The sequence below is a fragment of the Triticum aestivum genome, chromosome 1B (assembly GCF_018294505.1).
Source record: "Triticum aestivum cultivar Chinese Spring chromosome 1B, IWGSC CS RefSeq v2.1, whole genome shotgun sequence".
Classification (NCBI taxonomy): domain Eukaryota; kingdom Viridiplantae; phylum Streptophyta; class Magnoliopsida; order Poales; family Poaceae; genus Triticum; species Triticum aestivum.
Genome location: NC_057795.1, coordinates 676,000,760 through 676,015,600, shown reverse-complemented (window position 1 = coordinate 676,015,600; position 14,841 = coordinate 676,000,760). Strand labels below are relative to the sequence as shown.

General features: G+C 47.9%; 1 protein-coding gene across 1 annotated transcript; it reads right to left on the bottom strand.

Moving 5' to 3' along the window:
* Positions 1 to 624: 624 nt before the first annotated feature.
* Positions 625 to 6,003, bottom strand: LOC123148084 (cinnamoyl-CoA reductase-like SNL6). Its single transcript, XM_044567442.1, has 5 exons — positions 5,651 to 6,003; positions 3,821 to 4,002; positions 1,394 to 1,594; positions 1,145 to 1,298; positions 625 to 1,050 (listed from the first exon to the last, which is right to left on the bottom strand). The coding sequence occupies exons 1-5, from the start codon at positions 5,919 to 5,921 to the stop codon at positions 734 to 736; spliced, it is 1,125 nt and encodes a 374-aa protein (XP_044423377.1). The 5' UTR covers positions 5,922 to 6,003; the 3' UTR covers positions 625 to 733.
* Between the last annotated feature and the right edge of the window lie 8,838 nt (positions 6,004 to 14,841).

The window sequence follows — 14,841 nt, the reverse complement described above, 5'->3', positions numbered from 1 at the left end:
GCGCCGTAGTCGCCTCGCCTTCTTAAGCAGGACACAAACCCTAAATAAACTCAAAAGGACCCCAAAAACGAAGCATGGGCCGGGATCCACCGCGCTTTCATGGCCCTAAGGTCACATCATACTAGGCAGATCATCGGCGGTGGCGAGAGTCGGGGAACCCTAGACGCGTGAGAGCCGCTCGTGTGGGGGAGGAGAAAAATGTTTCCGCATAGTCTCTAGTCTAGTTAACAAATTGGTGCTATTAGTCTGATTACATACCTTGTTGGAGCTTATGATTGCTTCGAAATAAATTTGTCTTTCAGGCATGCACTTTGCGAAGTCTGGAATGCATCCTGGGTTAGTTGGACAGAAAGAATCCTAGTCAGTGTGTAATTGCGTATAACTCTTTGTACGTTTAGCATTACTGCATGGTGATTTCATTCGTACAAAGATACTCTGTGTCGATGCTCTCTGCTGCTCGGATGCTCACGGCTCCTGGATCATCGCCCTACTTACTAGACCTCGTTGAAATGGTTGTAGCTTTGGGTATGTTTGGCGCATAGGTGCAGCCGGAGCTCCGACGGCACCAGCAAATCGGCCACGCGCTACGGTTTCATCATCCTACTCTACCGGATCCTCTCTGCAAAATACTAACTAGCTCAGCTTTATTATCACTGGGGCACAACACAACTCTGTACAACGCACGCCATTTCTTTGCTCCCACGCGGTGACTACTCATCCCGGCCGGGCCGGGTCAGTCGTACGCGACGGGGAGGTAGGCGTCGTGGGTGCACCGCCTCCGGGAGGACAGCACTCGCGCTAGCTTCCGGTTGCAGAGCTCGAACGACGGGGGCGCGGCGGCCGGGGGCGGCGGGGCCCTCGGCCGGAGCCCCAGCTGCCGCTCCAGCTGCGCGAACTCCTCGGCGCACCGCACCACGTGGTCGTAGCAGATGTACCGCCCGCCGGCGGCGGTGGCGCCGCCCATCGCCTCGTACACGCGCACGTGCGCCTCCGCCACCCGCTCCACGTCCGCCGTCGCCAGCAGGCCCTCCGCCAGCATGGTGTGCGCCCCTGATATATTTTCATCAAAGGAACAACAGTCTGTCAGTGCTCTGAGGACAATGCTGGTTCGGTCCAAACACAATGGGCAGACAGAAATACAAACCTTTGAGGTAGGCGATGGAGGGGGTGGAGTTGCGCCGGCGGAAACCCGGCCCGGTCACCAGCGCCGGGCAGACCGTCACGAGCTTCAGGTCCCGGCCCCGCGCCGCCCTCCACGCCGCCTTCTCCGCCATCGTCTTGCCAAGCGCAAACCACAGCTGCAGAATTTTAATTTGATCGCACCGTTAGATACATACATTGCCTGTTGATCACATAATGGGGAGTCTGCTACAGGTTTTTCAGAGTATCCCACCTTCTTGTCCCGGCAGAAGGCCTCGTCGCTCCAGCAGCTCTCGTCGACGGTGGCGGGGAACCGGTGGCGGTGAGGGTAGCTCTGCCTCCACACGCAGGCCAGCAGCGACGAGGTGAAGACGCACTTCCTCACCGACTCCGTCCTCACGCACGCTTCCACCACCTGCTCTGCCGCCTTGGCTTCCAGAGTCGCCATGTGTTTCTGTTCAAGTTAACATTAGAAAAGTTATTAAGCGAGCCAACTTAATTTGGAGTAAGACCCGGTCTAATCAACATTCCAAGAATCTGTCTGCAAAGCACAGGTGGTGTAATAATGTAGAAATAAGAGGTGTTCTTAATATATTTTTTTCATGTTTGAAAAACAGCCCAACTGATTTTAGAGGACTATATATATACAATCACAAAATTTGACTCAGTGGACCTTTTGATTCTTTCAAAGGAATGACAAAGCTGGGAATCCAGCAAGACTACAAGACACAGAAATGGAAGTATTCAACAAGACTAGTAGCACAGGTCTACAACTACTCTCTGTTGGACCTTGAACAAGTTCTCAACTCATCATAATAAACTGAAGGGCAGGTATAACCAGATCAGCACCGACGGTCAATGGGCTGCAGCCAAGCCAAGTCAACTTTCACCTGATATTTTGCGCAAAGTACTGCTTTTCTTGGCGCATACTGCAAGTCTGCGACCCGGTATGATCGACTTTGGAAGAACCATGTTGGAACTTTCAGAGACGAAAGTGCTATGGATTCTGGCATAGAATGTCAAAAAAGACAAGGCAGAGCACCACCTAACCAATTTATTCTATCACCTTGTTATTGACCCAAAAAGGTGCTAAAGTAGAGCACCAGGAGGCTGAAGCTACTCCGCGCATCGGACAAAGCAGAGGCAGTTCTCAAATTTTCATGTTGCTCTTCGACAGGATGAGCTTTCGACAACCGAAAGAGCGACATGATGCCTTTCATATCTACACGTTCAAACCAGCAGCAACTCAAGCATAGGTTGTACTCTTAAAAGTACAGGTAAAGGGCATGTGGACTAAGTATCCAGGCCAGATGCTTTGCATGATAAGTAATCTAAAGTGCCGGTGGAAATCACATGCTATGGTACTAATACAAACCTAAATTATGTTTCATCGTGCATTTTTTTTTCTCAAGTGTATGCAAAGCCAAGATAAATAATGCAAACACATAGTAGCATATTACAAAGCAAGATCAAGAGCTACATCCATATCTATGATGAGTCTGCTGAAGCAATGGGTGTCAGCATCAGACATGATCCAGTAAAGGAGGCCCTACATCACCAATCTGAGTGGATTTGGTAGTTCCACTGTCAGACGCCATGCGAGCATGCGAATATAAGATATAATTGCAACCATTTTGGGGCTTGATTTGGACTACTATGTCCAACCTATTTCCATCATATATCTGGATTTTGGAATCAGTAGGCTGTAGGCCCCTACCGCCACTGGTTTTGTAGTGGGTATGCTTAGCAAATGGTTGGATGATTACTTCTTACTGCAGCGGTCATTTGAGATAATTCTTTGATGCTTTTGGTCGGATAAAGCGCAACAGAAAAATGTAGAAAGAAACTGAACATAAAAGAGCTTCCAGCAATTACATCTGAAAAATCAAGCACTGCAAGTACACAAAGCCTATTGTGACATCAAATTTTCATAGCCTCATGAAGTTCATAAATCAATGGTTGTTGGCAGGATTCAATCGGAGGTGAACACCACGCCAACCAATCTTAGTTATATAGTAGATGCACATGATACGGATGATGTAGCCAACCAAGGTCCTTTCCTAGGATTCATTGAAGGATAAGCATCGTGCATAGTTCATACTGCAAATGACCATGAAAATTAACGAATTCTTACTCTTGTGATCACATATTGTGATAACACCGCTCGAAATAACCCAGCACAGTACAAGATAGGGGTTGTCGCTAACTTGCGCAACTACTGGCTGCGAGGTGTACAGGTATTAGATATGAAAATGCACCTCTCTGTAATAGCAACTGACTCCCGCTGAAATGTAAACGACAGATGACTGATTTGATATGATTGCCGTGTTGTTTGTTAGCTATGATGTCCCTTGGTACTTTACATTTTGGAGCACTAGTACAGTCCTCATCATGTTGACACCCACCTATATCGCATATGTCCTTACCAACTTGATACCCACCTATTCCCTAATGTACCACCTCTTTGCCTTCTTCAAGAGACAAGACAAAAGTTTTTGTGTCACAAGTTGAGATGTAGGAGCAGTGACACTGTCAATAACAGCATCTTCCTTCCGCAAACAATCAAAACAAGCAGACGAGCTGATCCAACATATTTTGCACGATGATTCTCTCATGATGAACTTTTGGGACATATATCTACCTATTTTAGGAACGTTGATAAGGGGTTGTGTGAGCTCACCGTGTAGCCGGAGATGCCTCCTGGATCCACGAGTGATGAGGTATGGAAGACACCAACACAGCCATCGAAAGCTCGGTGCAAGCTCTCCGGATCCATGACATTTGCCATAATAGTCCAGACCCCATCCCCATCCCTGCCATTCTCACCGAACAAATCCATCTCCCTCAGCTTGTCCAGATCCTCTGCCAAAGAAAAAGAAAGTACAACTTAGCTTTGGAGTTCAACTTGGCAGTAAGAGTGAGCTATGAATGGGCTAGCATGGCATCAACAATTCATAAGTGAGTAACGCATCAAGCTGTAGAAAATAATCACTTTCGACAGTAATTGTAAAGAGGCAACATTGTCAGACACATTGTTGCTGACATAGAGTAAGGATCAGACACAATGTCACACCGATCATTTTCACAACTGCCCTTCTTCTGTTCCAAAAAGGTGCAAGTAACATGGGCAAAAGTTACACGCATTTGGGTGAATGTTCGAGAACATGTGCCCACAGTTTCTTATCCTCCTTGATTAGGAAAATATGCCTTTTACAACTGACAAGCTGCTAACGGACAAGGAATGACACATCAGTTAACTTTAGGTAGCATATTAATTCCCCCCAAATGGTCCATTCAAGGAGGTGGTGAGATGAGATGATCCTATGAGTGAGTGGCTACTAAACAAAAGAAGAACCTTATCAGAAATGCAACTCACATATATACACCTTAATTGCCCCCAAATAAATAATCATATCCGTCGGAGAACGACTACGGTTGAATTTCTTTGTGCTGATGTGTGTGAAACAGCCTTGATTCTTCCCCAAAAGAAAAGAAAATAGCCCTAGTTGGTAGAGTTGGCTGGTGTACAAAACAACATCAGTACATAATAATGCTACCGTGAAAATTGGTGTTTCCTTGTGCTCCATTCGTTGACTATAAATTACCTTGGCCTGTTGGCCAGGTCTACGCCACGCAAACGGAATGGGCGGTTTAACACCGCCATTCGGGCGCTTTCCCCGCGACCGATGAGGGAAAAGAATGAAACTCATGAACCTTCAGGAGCGAAAACCGGCGCATCCCTTATGCATGACTCTCTACAGGCCCTTTCGCCTTTCACCCAAAGAGGGTGAACCCTGAACTGACCGATTTGGTTCTAACGCAAAATTTTCTTGTGGCCGAGAAGAAGTGCATTGGTGGAACGTCAGCTGCTACCGAGGGCGACGTGGCCATGAGCTCCGGACGGATTGTGATGGAGATGGACCAATTTGAACCAACAAGTCCATGTCTCTGGCGGAAAAACACACACCTGCGCACCAAACACATGGACACGTCGCTAGCGGCGACGTCGCCAGCGCCTGGTCGCAGCCCTGTTCACCGGCGGCGACGACGTACCGGTTAAACAGGAAAATGGGAGGGCCCTGGTCTGGTCTGTGGTGAAGAAAGTGAGTTGAGATTATCTTCTTGTCCCCTATGCATCTAGGCACTCCGAATAACCAAATCGCCATGGGCCCCGTCGCTGTGCTTGCTGTGCTTGCCCACGTTTTCGGGCGGGATAATGGGCTCGTAGTGCAGCTGTGCAAGCTACTCTATGTATCTAATTTAAATCCGGGGAGCAGAATAAGGCACGCACGTGTGAATCCACGCCGCGACGCAAGCATTGCGGAATCCGCCGCGAAATTTCGAAACGGCGGGGGAAGGTGGCCAACTCTCTCTCGGTCCGTCCGCATGCGGAATGGAAAAAGGAAAAAAGAACACCTAAATTCCCCGTCCGTGGAAGGAAGACGGTCGCATTTTTGAATTCCGGAAAATGGTCAAGAGTCAGCGAGGCAGGGAGGGAGAAGGGACGGACCTTGGGTCTCGAGGGCGAGGCGGACGGCGTAGCCGTGGCGGAGGAGGCGGTCGACGAGGGCGAGGCCGAGGAAGGAGATGCCGCCCGTGACGCACACGGCGCGCGCCTCCGCGGCGCCCTCCTCGGCGCCGGCCCCGCGCTTGGCCGCCGCGGCCGCGCCCCGCCGCCGCCAGCTCCACGCGGGGCCGGGGCCGCCGGCGCCGAGCAGCAGCGCCGCCCGCATCTCCTCCACCTCCGCCGCCATGCTCTGCGTGCTCCGCAGCACCCCCATGGCGGCTTTGCTCCGTGTCACCTTGCCTTGGCGTGGCCGCGGGGGCGCGGGGGCGTGGCGTGGAGTGGGGGCTGGTGGTGGTGGATCGTGTGATGATGGGTGGGCGGGCGACGTGGATATATATATAGGGGACGACGGATACCACGTCGTCGGCTCCGGACGTGGTGCTGGGCTGCGCTCCGTGTCCTGGCTCGGCTTGTGTCCAACTCGGCTCGGCTTCGCGCGCCGTACGTGCACTAGTCTTAGTGTTCCCTCTCTTATTTTTTTTCAAAAAAAATTAAAGAGAGGAGGGAACACTATATAGAATAATCACGCATTTGGGTGCCGGTTTAGCAGGAATTATTCGAGTATTTTGTATGGTCGACGACGTTGGTTCGATTTCCACACGTTGAGCATGTGATATTCATTAATGATCATATTATCATATATACAACTATACAAGTAGACTCCTATCTCGGTCGTGGTTCATTGGTCCCCTCTACAATTTGTATCAATTTTTGACCGTAGATTTAATTATCAAAATGTTAGTGCATGTTAACAAAAATTATAAGGAAAAACTAACGCCCACACGTGTGGGGCGTTTGCACATCGCCCACACGTCTTCATCACCACTCATTTTGCCACATATGAACATATGACATCAGCAGAAATCTTTTTGATTTTTGGCTTAAAAATGTTTTATCTCCTAATTAAAAAAGCAAATTAAAAATATGTTTTTACGATTAAATCCGTCTCGACGAGATCTTCAAAACTAGGCCCCATGTTGATATGTTTCGATGAATTTTTTTTTTGCCCAAAAGTTGCCATGATGTTTACACTGTAGTTGCCATGGTGCTTAAACTAAAGTTGCCATGTGGCAATTTTAGTTTCTAGATCATGGCAATTTTAGCTTTTGATGATGGCAATTCCAGTACTTTGACCATGAAAATATTTTTTTGCATGAACCATGGCAATTTTAAGTGCATGTATCATAGCAATTTTAGTTTATGGTGCATGGCAAGTCTAGTTTCTTAATTCTCCATTTTATAATATGTTAAAATTTACTTTTTAATATAGAAGAAAATAGTTGAAACATAACATGGCAACTTTAGTGTAAACATCATGGCAATCCATGTGCAATAGACATGGTAACTTTTAACCAATTTTTTTTTGTCAAAATATATTGATATGAGATCTAGTTTTGAAGATCTCGTCGCGAGGGATTTAGCGGTGAAAACGGATCTTCAATCGAATTTTTCATTTAAGAGATAAAACATTTTAAAAGCTGAAAATCGAAAAAGATTTTCACATGCATGCATGCGGTGACATGGCATAGTCTGTATGTTGTAGGACGTGTGAGTGGGTTTGGCTCCCACCATTCGTGTGGACGTTAGCGTTGTCCAAATTATATCGTTGGATTCGTATTTAAACATTATTTTCAATAATATAATTTTTAGTGACATGCATGAATATTTTGTTAGTTAAACTTATGGTCAAAATTTGACACAGAATGCAAAGGGGACCAATAAATCACGATGAAACTAGTACCTGTTACGGTCAGATAGGAGTATACAAGTAGACTCTAGTTGTTGTTTGTTTTCTTGCAGGGCACTCTTGTTGTTGTTATTACAATCAAATATACAAGTAGATTTTATTTTCGGAAAAATTTCCAATCTATTCATCTTCAATCATGGCAGTACAACGAATATCAGAAATAAAAATTACATCCAGAATCGTAGACCACCTAGCGACGACTACAAGCACCGAAGCGAGCCGAAGGCGCGCCGCCGTCATCGCACCTCCATCGCCGGAGCCAGACACAACTTGTTGTAGTAGACAGTCGAGAAGTCGTCGTGCTAAGGCCCCATAGGACCAGCACCCCAGAACAACAACCGCCGCCGATGAAAAATAACGTAGATCGGAAGGATCCAAACCGAAGGCACGCGAACGTAGACGAACAACGACGAGATCCGAGCAAATCCATCAAAGATAGATCTGCCGGAGACACACCTCCACACGCCCAATCAAATATACAAGTAGATTTGAGCCACATGTAGTCAATTCAAACTTGTGCGCAGTCAAATGTTATATGTTAAATTTGCCGAAAACTCTCTAGTCAAATGTACATTTGTTCACCTGAATCTTTTCCGCGATTTCTGGTTGTTATATGTTGTTTTTGCCGAAAACTGTGGAGTCAAATGTCTGCATAAACTAGCTCGTGGGTGGCTTGGCCGCCATTAGTTACATTTTTTGTGTGTGCATGGCATAGTTAGCCTAGATCGCGCAATTGTTTAGCTTTGACCCCTAAAGCCAAAACAGCAGTCCGGTGTACATGTATAAGGTATTCACACGTGACATGTATGTAGTACATATATGTATATATAGTACTCCTACTATATAAGGTACTACAGCATCAGCCCGGTCGGTCCGTTTATTTATTTCAGAGAAAAAAAGAAGCTAGTTGGTTCCTTCGCCGTGGCATTTGTCCGATTCCAGCTACCGCGCCGGCCGGCGACCGCGGCGGTCTCTACTTACATTGGCTGCGGCGGAGCTGGCTGGCCGGGCCGCTTTATCTGGAAGGATTAGGATTAGATCGGCTTGGCCATGATTCATATCCTAGCTAGAGACCGAAACAAAACCATGGGTCTGGCTAGATTAGCTAGGTACTAGTAATCTAGTACATATCAATCGCTCGACGTGCTCTACTAGTCTAGGCTTTTTGGTGGGAAAGAGACACGATGCTCACTCCCAAAAGGAACTGATGGCCTTAGTTGATTAATTAACTAGTACAGTACTGCTTTCTCACCGTATGAGTGGTCACTAATCACGCCGTTAGGGACACAAATCCGCCCGTGCCGTGGTTCCCTTCTCATCGGTTGTATTTTATTTTATTTTTTTACAAAATCTCGAAGTTAATGCTCCACGCACAAAAATAACCAACCACCCCACACGAGAGAGGCGGAAAAGGAGGAGAAACCGCTGCCCCTCCCTCCGCCGGTGAAGCCGGTGGTTTCTGGCTCCACCTGTCACTCCGGCGGCGGCTGGGGGGTGGGGACCTCGATGGTTTGGCTTGGGCAGGTGGTTAGGGTTGGCATCGTTTTCTAATGTCAGGGTCTAGGTTTGTTGGGGCGAGACTCAGATGACGGCGGCGGCGGCGCCTCGTTCAACAAAGTCTCCCCGGCTTCGGTCCCATCTAGACCACGACGTCAAGAAGCCTATGGGAGTGGTGTGGTTCTCGAGGATTTCTTCTGGCTGTGAGTTATTCCTTCTTCGTCTCCGGGGCGGATGTGGTCTTCTAGATAGACCCGTTCGACGACTTCTTGTCCGCAACCAACAACTTCAGGCTGGCTCAGGGTGGAGCGGCGGCGGCGGCCCGCCATCAACACGGTCTGGAGGTTGAAGACGAAGGGCATCTCAAGGATTTCATTGTAATTTTCATTTTTGCTAAGGTGCTTTGTACTGTTCGATGTTTCTTTTAATGCCATGGGTCCTTCTTGCACAAAAAACTCGAAACTATATTGCCCCTTTCAGAAATTCCAGTTATATCATCCTGCCATTCGCTTCTAGAACGAAGAGTCACTCTTCACCCTCACCATGGCAAAAGACTACCTTTCCGTTCGTGCCCGGGCCGAAGAGTCCCTTTTTCATCCACATATGCAACAAAGACAAACTCTTCATTGCTGTTGTAGCCGAAGATCAACTCTTCGGTCCCCAGCTTGGCCGAAGAGGCTTCTATGGCACCTCATCACGTAAACAGGGAATGAAGTTGCATGCCACTCTCAGCGCAGACAAAAGTCAATTTTTTTCATGGTTCCCTTCACCATTCCCTTTCCCTCCCATTCTCTTGGGGGCGAAGCCATTAGTGGAACAGACGCGGTCCACCCCTGGACGCGTCCACCGTGGCGTGTCGGGCAAGAAAGAGGAGGAGAGGGTTCGAGAGTGAAGGTGTGGCCTCTACGGAGTTGCTAGACAAGGCTAGGTGTCGAGAGCTCGAGGAAACAGACGAGGCAGAGGGCCCCAACTCCAGAGCACGCGTTCGTCCATGCCGGCCACGTAGTCACCGTGTGGCCATGGCATTTACAGGCGTTTTGGGCAGCCCGAGTATGTCTGGCAGGTTGGTTACTCCCCCACTAGCTGCAAGGTGCAAAGAAACAACAACAATGGTTCTAGGAGGGACTGCAGGAGGCATAAACCCTCATTAGAAGAAAGGTGTTTGATCAGAGGTGTGGGCAATGCACTAGTTCAATGGACCTAAGTTTTGGCTGAGGATGATCATCCACTAAGGTGATCACTATGGACAGGTTTCAGCTCAAGCGAAGGGGTGTAGCTAGCACTTGCTTTGCAATGTGCCATACTGGACAGAAATAGGAAAGTTGAAGTTGCACTCACATAGATGATTGGATTGGACTGGAATTTTTTGTAGAGGAGTTATATGAGTATATGAAGTCACTTTAAAAGTTTCATACCATTTGGATAAATAAAAATGGTATTTCCTTCACAGTGGTCCTCTCTAGAGAGGAACTTAAGAGAATTTTAGAGGATTATTGGCTTAACGAAATGAGCTCATATCTTGTGGAGAGAGGTTATATAGGTAGGAGAATGTCCTGGTAAATTTTTAGAAATTATGGAGCAATATAAAATATAGTTGTTTCACAAACTGAAAATATGACCAGAAGCAAAGATTGGATAGTGTGCTCACCATGAGTATTAAATATTGAATATTTTTACATATCCAAGGTTCATATGGTCCAAAGGAATTTTGAGATTTTTTCACAACCTAGGGCAAAAGGAGTTATTCCTTTAATAGAAAAAGGAATACTCCCAAAAACTAAATATTGGGATTGGGCTAAGATGGAAACGACATGATCTTGAGATGGATTTGAGGATTACAAGCCACTTTCAAAAGGAAGAAGAGATAATCTTCTTATACTTCAAGACCACAGAGCCACATAAAAGGAATTCCAAATAAAAATCCAAACAATCCAAAAGAAAAAAAAAGGGCCCAAAATCCAGGGTGTCACATTGCCGTCTTGCCCCATCCATATCTAGATTTTTTTAAACCACACTGTGGTCTGAATACATTGAAGGGATCCCTTCCTATCCCCCTGGAGCAGCAGGTGCATCATGATAGGTCTCCCTATTAAAGATGGTTTGCATGCCAAATTATCACTTAACTAAATAAACATCACTCGTTAAGTTAAACATCACTTAATTATATGCAAATATAACTGGGATATGATGCGGAGCATCCTTCGTCCATCCACATGGACACGCCATCACCATCGCATACACCGAGAGGACCGGTGACAAGAGCACGTGCATGCAACATCGACAACGAGGTCACTTCTTTCCTCTTCGAGTCTCGCTCGGAATCGCATATGAATCGTGTCCTACCTCAAACAGAGATGTTATGCTTTCTTAGGTACTTGGGAGATCGTCACGAGGAACACGGAGGGAAACACCAAGTTCACCCAGAGACACATGCACCTATGGTCAAGAAGAAGGAGAAGGAGAGAAGCGAGAAGAACGAGAGGAGTCAGAGCTCCCTGGACACCCCGGGTGCCCGGACCCTTTGGCACCGGGTGCCCGGCCGCTGCCTAGGCGTCGCCCCCAGCCGGCCCCGGGTGCCCGGCCGGTGGAGCCCTGGGTGCCCGGCCGCTCCCAGCCGCCGGCCCAGCCGCACCGGGTGCCCGGCCCCACAGCCCCGGGTGCCCGGGTCACCTCCAGCCGCCGGCCCAGCCCACTCCGGGTGCCCGGCCTCGCTGCCCCGGGTGCCCGGGCCACCTCCCGCGCCGGCCCAACACACCCCCCAGGTGCCCGGGCTTTAGGACCCCGGGTGCCCGGCCGAAGCTGCCCAGCCCCCTGCACCGACCCCGGGTGCCCGGGCCTGAGTCCCCTGGGTACCCGCACCACACCAAGAGCCTGCGTGCCTCCTTGGGGCTTTGCCCTTGTATCCCCCTCCTCTCTTATTTTGTCCCTAAACTATATAAGGGCATCACCTAGCTCATTTAGAGGGGATAGCTAAAAATAGACACAAATCATAGAGCTTAGCTCATGTATCTCCCCTTGTGGGTTTCCTCCTAAGGGAGAAGGATCCCTAGGATCATCAAGCCCTCCTAAGGGAGAAGGATCCATAGGATCATCAAGCCCTCCTAAGGGAGAAGGATTCCCCAAGTGAATCATCAAGCCCTCATCTCCTTCTTAGGATTTGGGATGAACTCTACCATGTGCCTTGTTTCCCTTTGATTGTTCATGTACCTTGTGGATCTTGTGTGTTTGTTGGTTTAATGGATGTGTGATTGGACTTGTTCTTGAGTGTTCCTCTTGTTTTCTCTCTTGTGTTCATCTTGTTCTTGGGGATCCCCCCTCCAATTCGTGAAAGATCTTCACTTAGGGTTCCACCCTACAACATCTTGGCATCATGAGCCATGGTTTCTCACGAAATTGGAGCCCCCCGTCTTATTTTCTAGCCTAATTTTGTTGTGTTCTTCCCCAATTTCGAAAATTCCCCACCAATAATGGCCCCATTTTTTTTGTGATTTGTTGGTTTGATGAGATTTTGTTGGATTTGATCCATGGATTTTTTTGGTTTCAAGTGGATCTAGCATTCCCCCATCCATCTCCACCTTTCCCTCCACGAAATCCACCAATTTCTCTAATTTTCTCATGAATTTTCGCCCAAATCCGACACCCCCGGGCACCCGGACCTCAAACCCCGGGCACCCGGACCCCCCCCCCCCCCCCGCCCGCCCCCGCTGTCCACCCCGGGTGCCTGCACCCCAAACCCCGGGCACCCGCACCCCCGGGCTGTTTGCCTCGGACCACCCCAGGTGCCCGCACCTTCCACCCCCGCGCACCCGCACCCCCCAGAATCAGCCGCGTGCACTTTACGTTTTCCCTCATAACTTTTACTCCCGAACTCCGATTTGGGTGTTCTTTGGCTCGTTGAAAAGCTAGCGATGTGCCCGAGCTGATCATTTTGGTTTTAGCACCATTTGATTCCATCAAAAATTTGGCATTTTGGCATCTTTGCCTCGGCCATCCACCATATCATCCGCAAAACCACCATAACTTTCCGCAACCTAACCCATTTTTGCTCCATACAACATTTGTGGTTGCTTGAGTGGTGACTTGAGTCTCCTAAGGTGTTTCGGCTACTTACGGACGGTTGCTTCATCATCAACCACCACCACCACTTCCGCATTGCTAACTCCGGAACCACCAACGCATCCCGCTACCACCATTTGACATTTTCCTTGAGATTTTGAGTTCGCGGTTTTTTCACCGTTTCCTAAGGTGTTTCAGCTACTTAGGGACGGTCTACATCATCTTGGTATCTACATCAAGAAAACCTCCACTCATCATCGCCACGAGGTCGTCATCGACATCGACCACTTCACCATTTTGACAACCTAACCGTAAGCAAGAACGGTAACCTCCGTATCACCTTGGTATCGTGGTATCCCTTCATTGTACATTCTTGCCATTACATTGTTAACCCTTTATCCCATTTTGCGTCACTTGCCTATCGAGACTAGCCATTTGAGTATTGCCGGCAACGTTACTTGTCACATTAGTGATCCGTACCTTCCATTGCATACATACCATATCATATTGGTATTATCATATCATCCCTTGTGTCACAAGATTGTTCCCGCATATACATAATTGCTATCTTGGTTTGTGCATTTTGCATAAGTGGCCATATCAAAAAAAAGAATAATCTTTTAAGCAAAAAGAGAGCAAAGAGTTTGTGAGCAAGAGCCATAGCATCATACCACATTGCACATAAGATTGTCATATCCGATCATCGTGGATCACCTTGAGAAGAACATCGAGAACGTCATACACATAGTATACATGGGATCGAAAGCTCATACATTTTGCATCTTATAGTTTGTGCACAAGTGTCGTATCCGCCTATTGAGCAATCATGCTAGCGTCTCACTTCAGTTGTGCAACACGAGCGTTTTCCGTGGATTCCACATTTTGTGCTCATTCCTTGGTTGCATGACCCCATTTATCTATCCTTGTGTGTGTTTCCGTGTGCCACATCTTGCTATTGGTCTACTTGTTTCACTTGCAAATTTGTGAATCTTTTCCAACATTATTGACTCTTGCTAACATTTTGCGTAAAAATTTTGTGCCACTATCCTCACCGAGCTCCACCATAAGCTTTACTTGATAGGTGTGAGTGAACAAGTCCGGTACCAATTCCACTATTCTTTCATCTCACATTGAGTGAAACGGGATACATCCTCAACTTTGGGAAAAGGTAACTTGGTATTGTTTATCTCATTTCCTACTCACCTCTACTAGAGTCTTGTGATGGATAGACAAGGCATTTCATCTCCGGTCTTCCACGACAACGACAACGCGAACAACTACATGACCAAAACGTCCATCTTCGGACTATAACGAGCAATGCAAGGCATTGAGCGACCCTCCATCGACATTCGCCAAAATGAAGCAAGGATAAGGGACTACCTCGACACCAAGTTGGCCGAACAAAGGGATCAAGTATGAGACATGGTGGCCAACTACAAGCCTTCTTCCCCTTCGTCATCTTCAAGGCGGCAACGCTGAAGTGGCCAATCTTTGGAATGTCATCGAGCTCAAGCACTACAACACCATCAAGATGAAGATGCTCGCGATGCGTACACCTACAAGTCCCAAAAGGCTCTACATCAAGCTACGGCCAAACTTCTTGAGAACAAGAGAAGACCGCAAGACAAGCACCAACAAGACGGAGCTACGACTACTACCATGACTACTTCGGCATCTTTGCCAAGGGTTATCAAGGCATCTTTGCCTTCGGACGTACGGCATCTTCGCCTACTTCCCTCGAGTACGCCTACTAGTAGAAAAGGGGGCAATGGTCTAGGCAGGGCCAGCCCATTAGTCCCGGTTCAGTCCAGAACCGGGACCAATGGGGGCACTG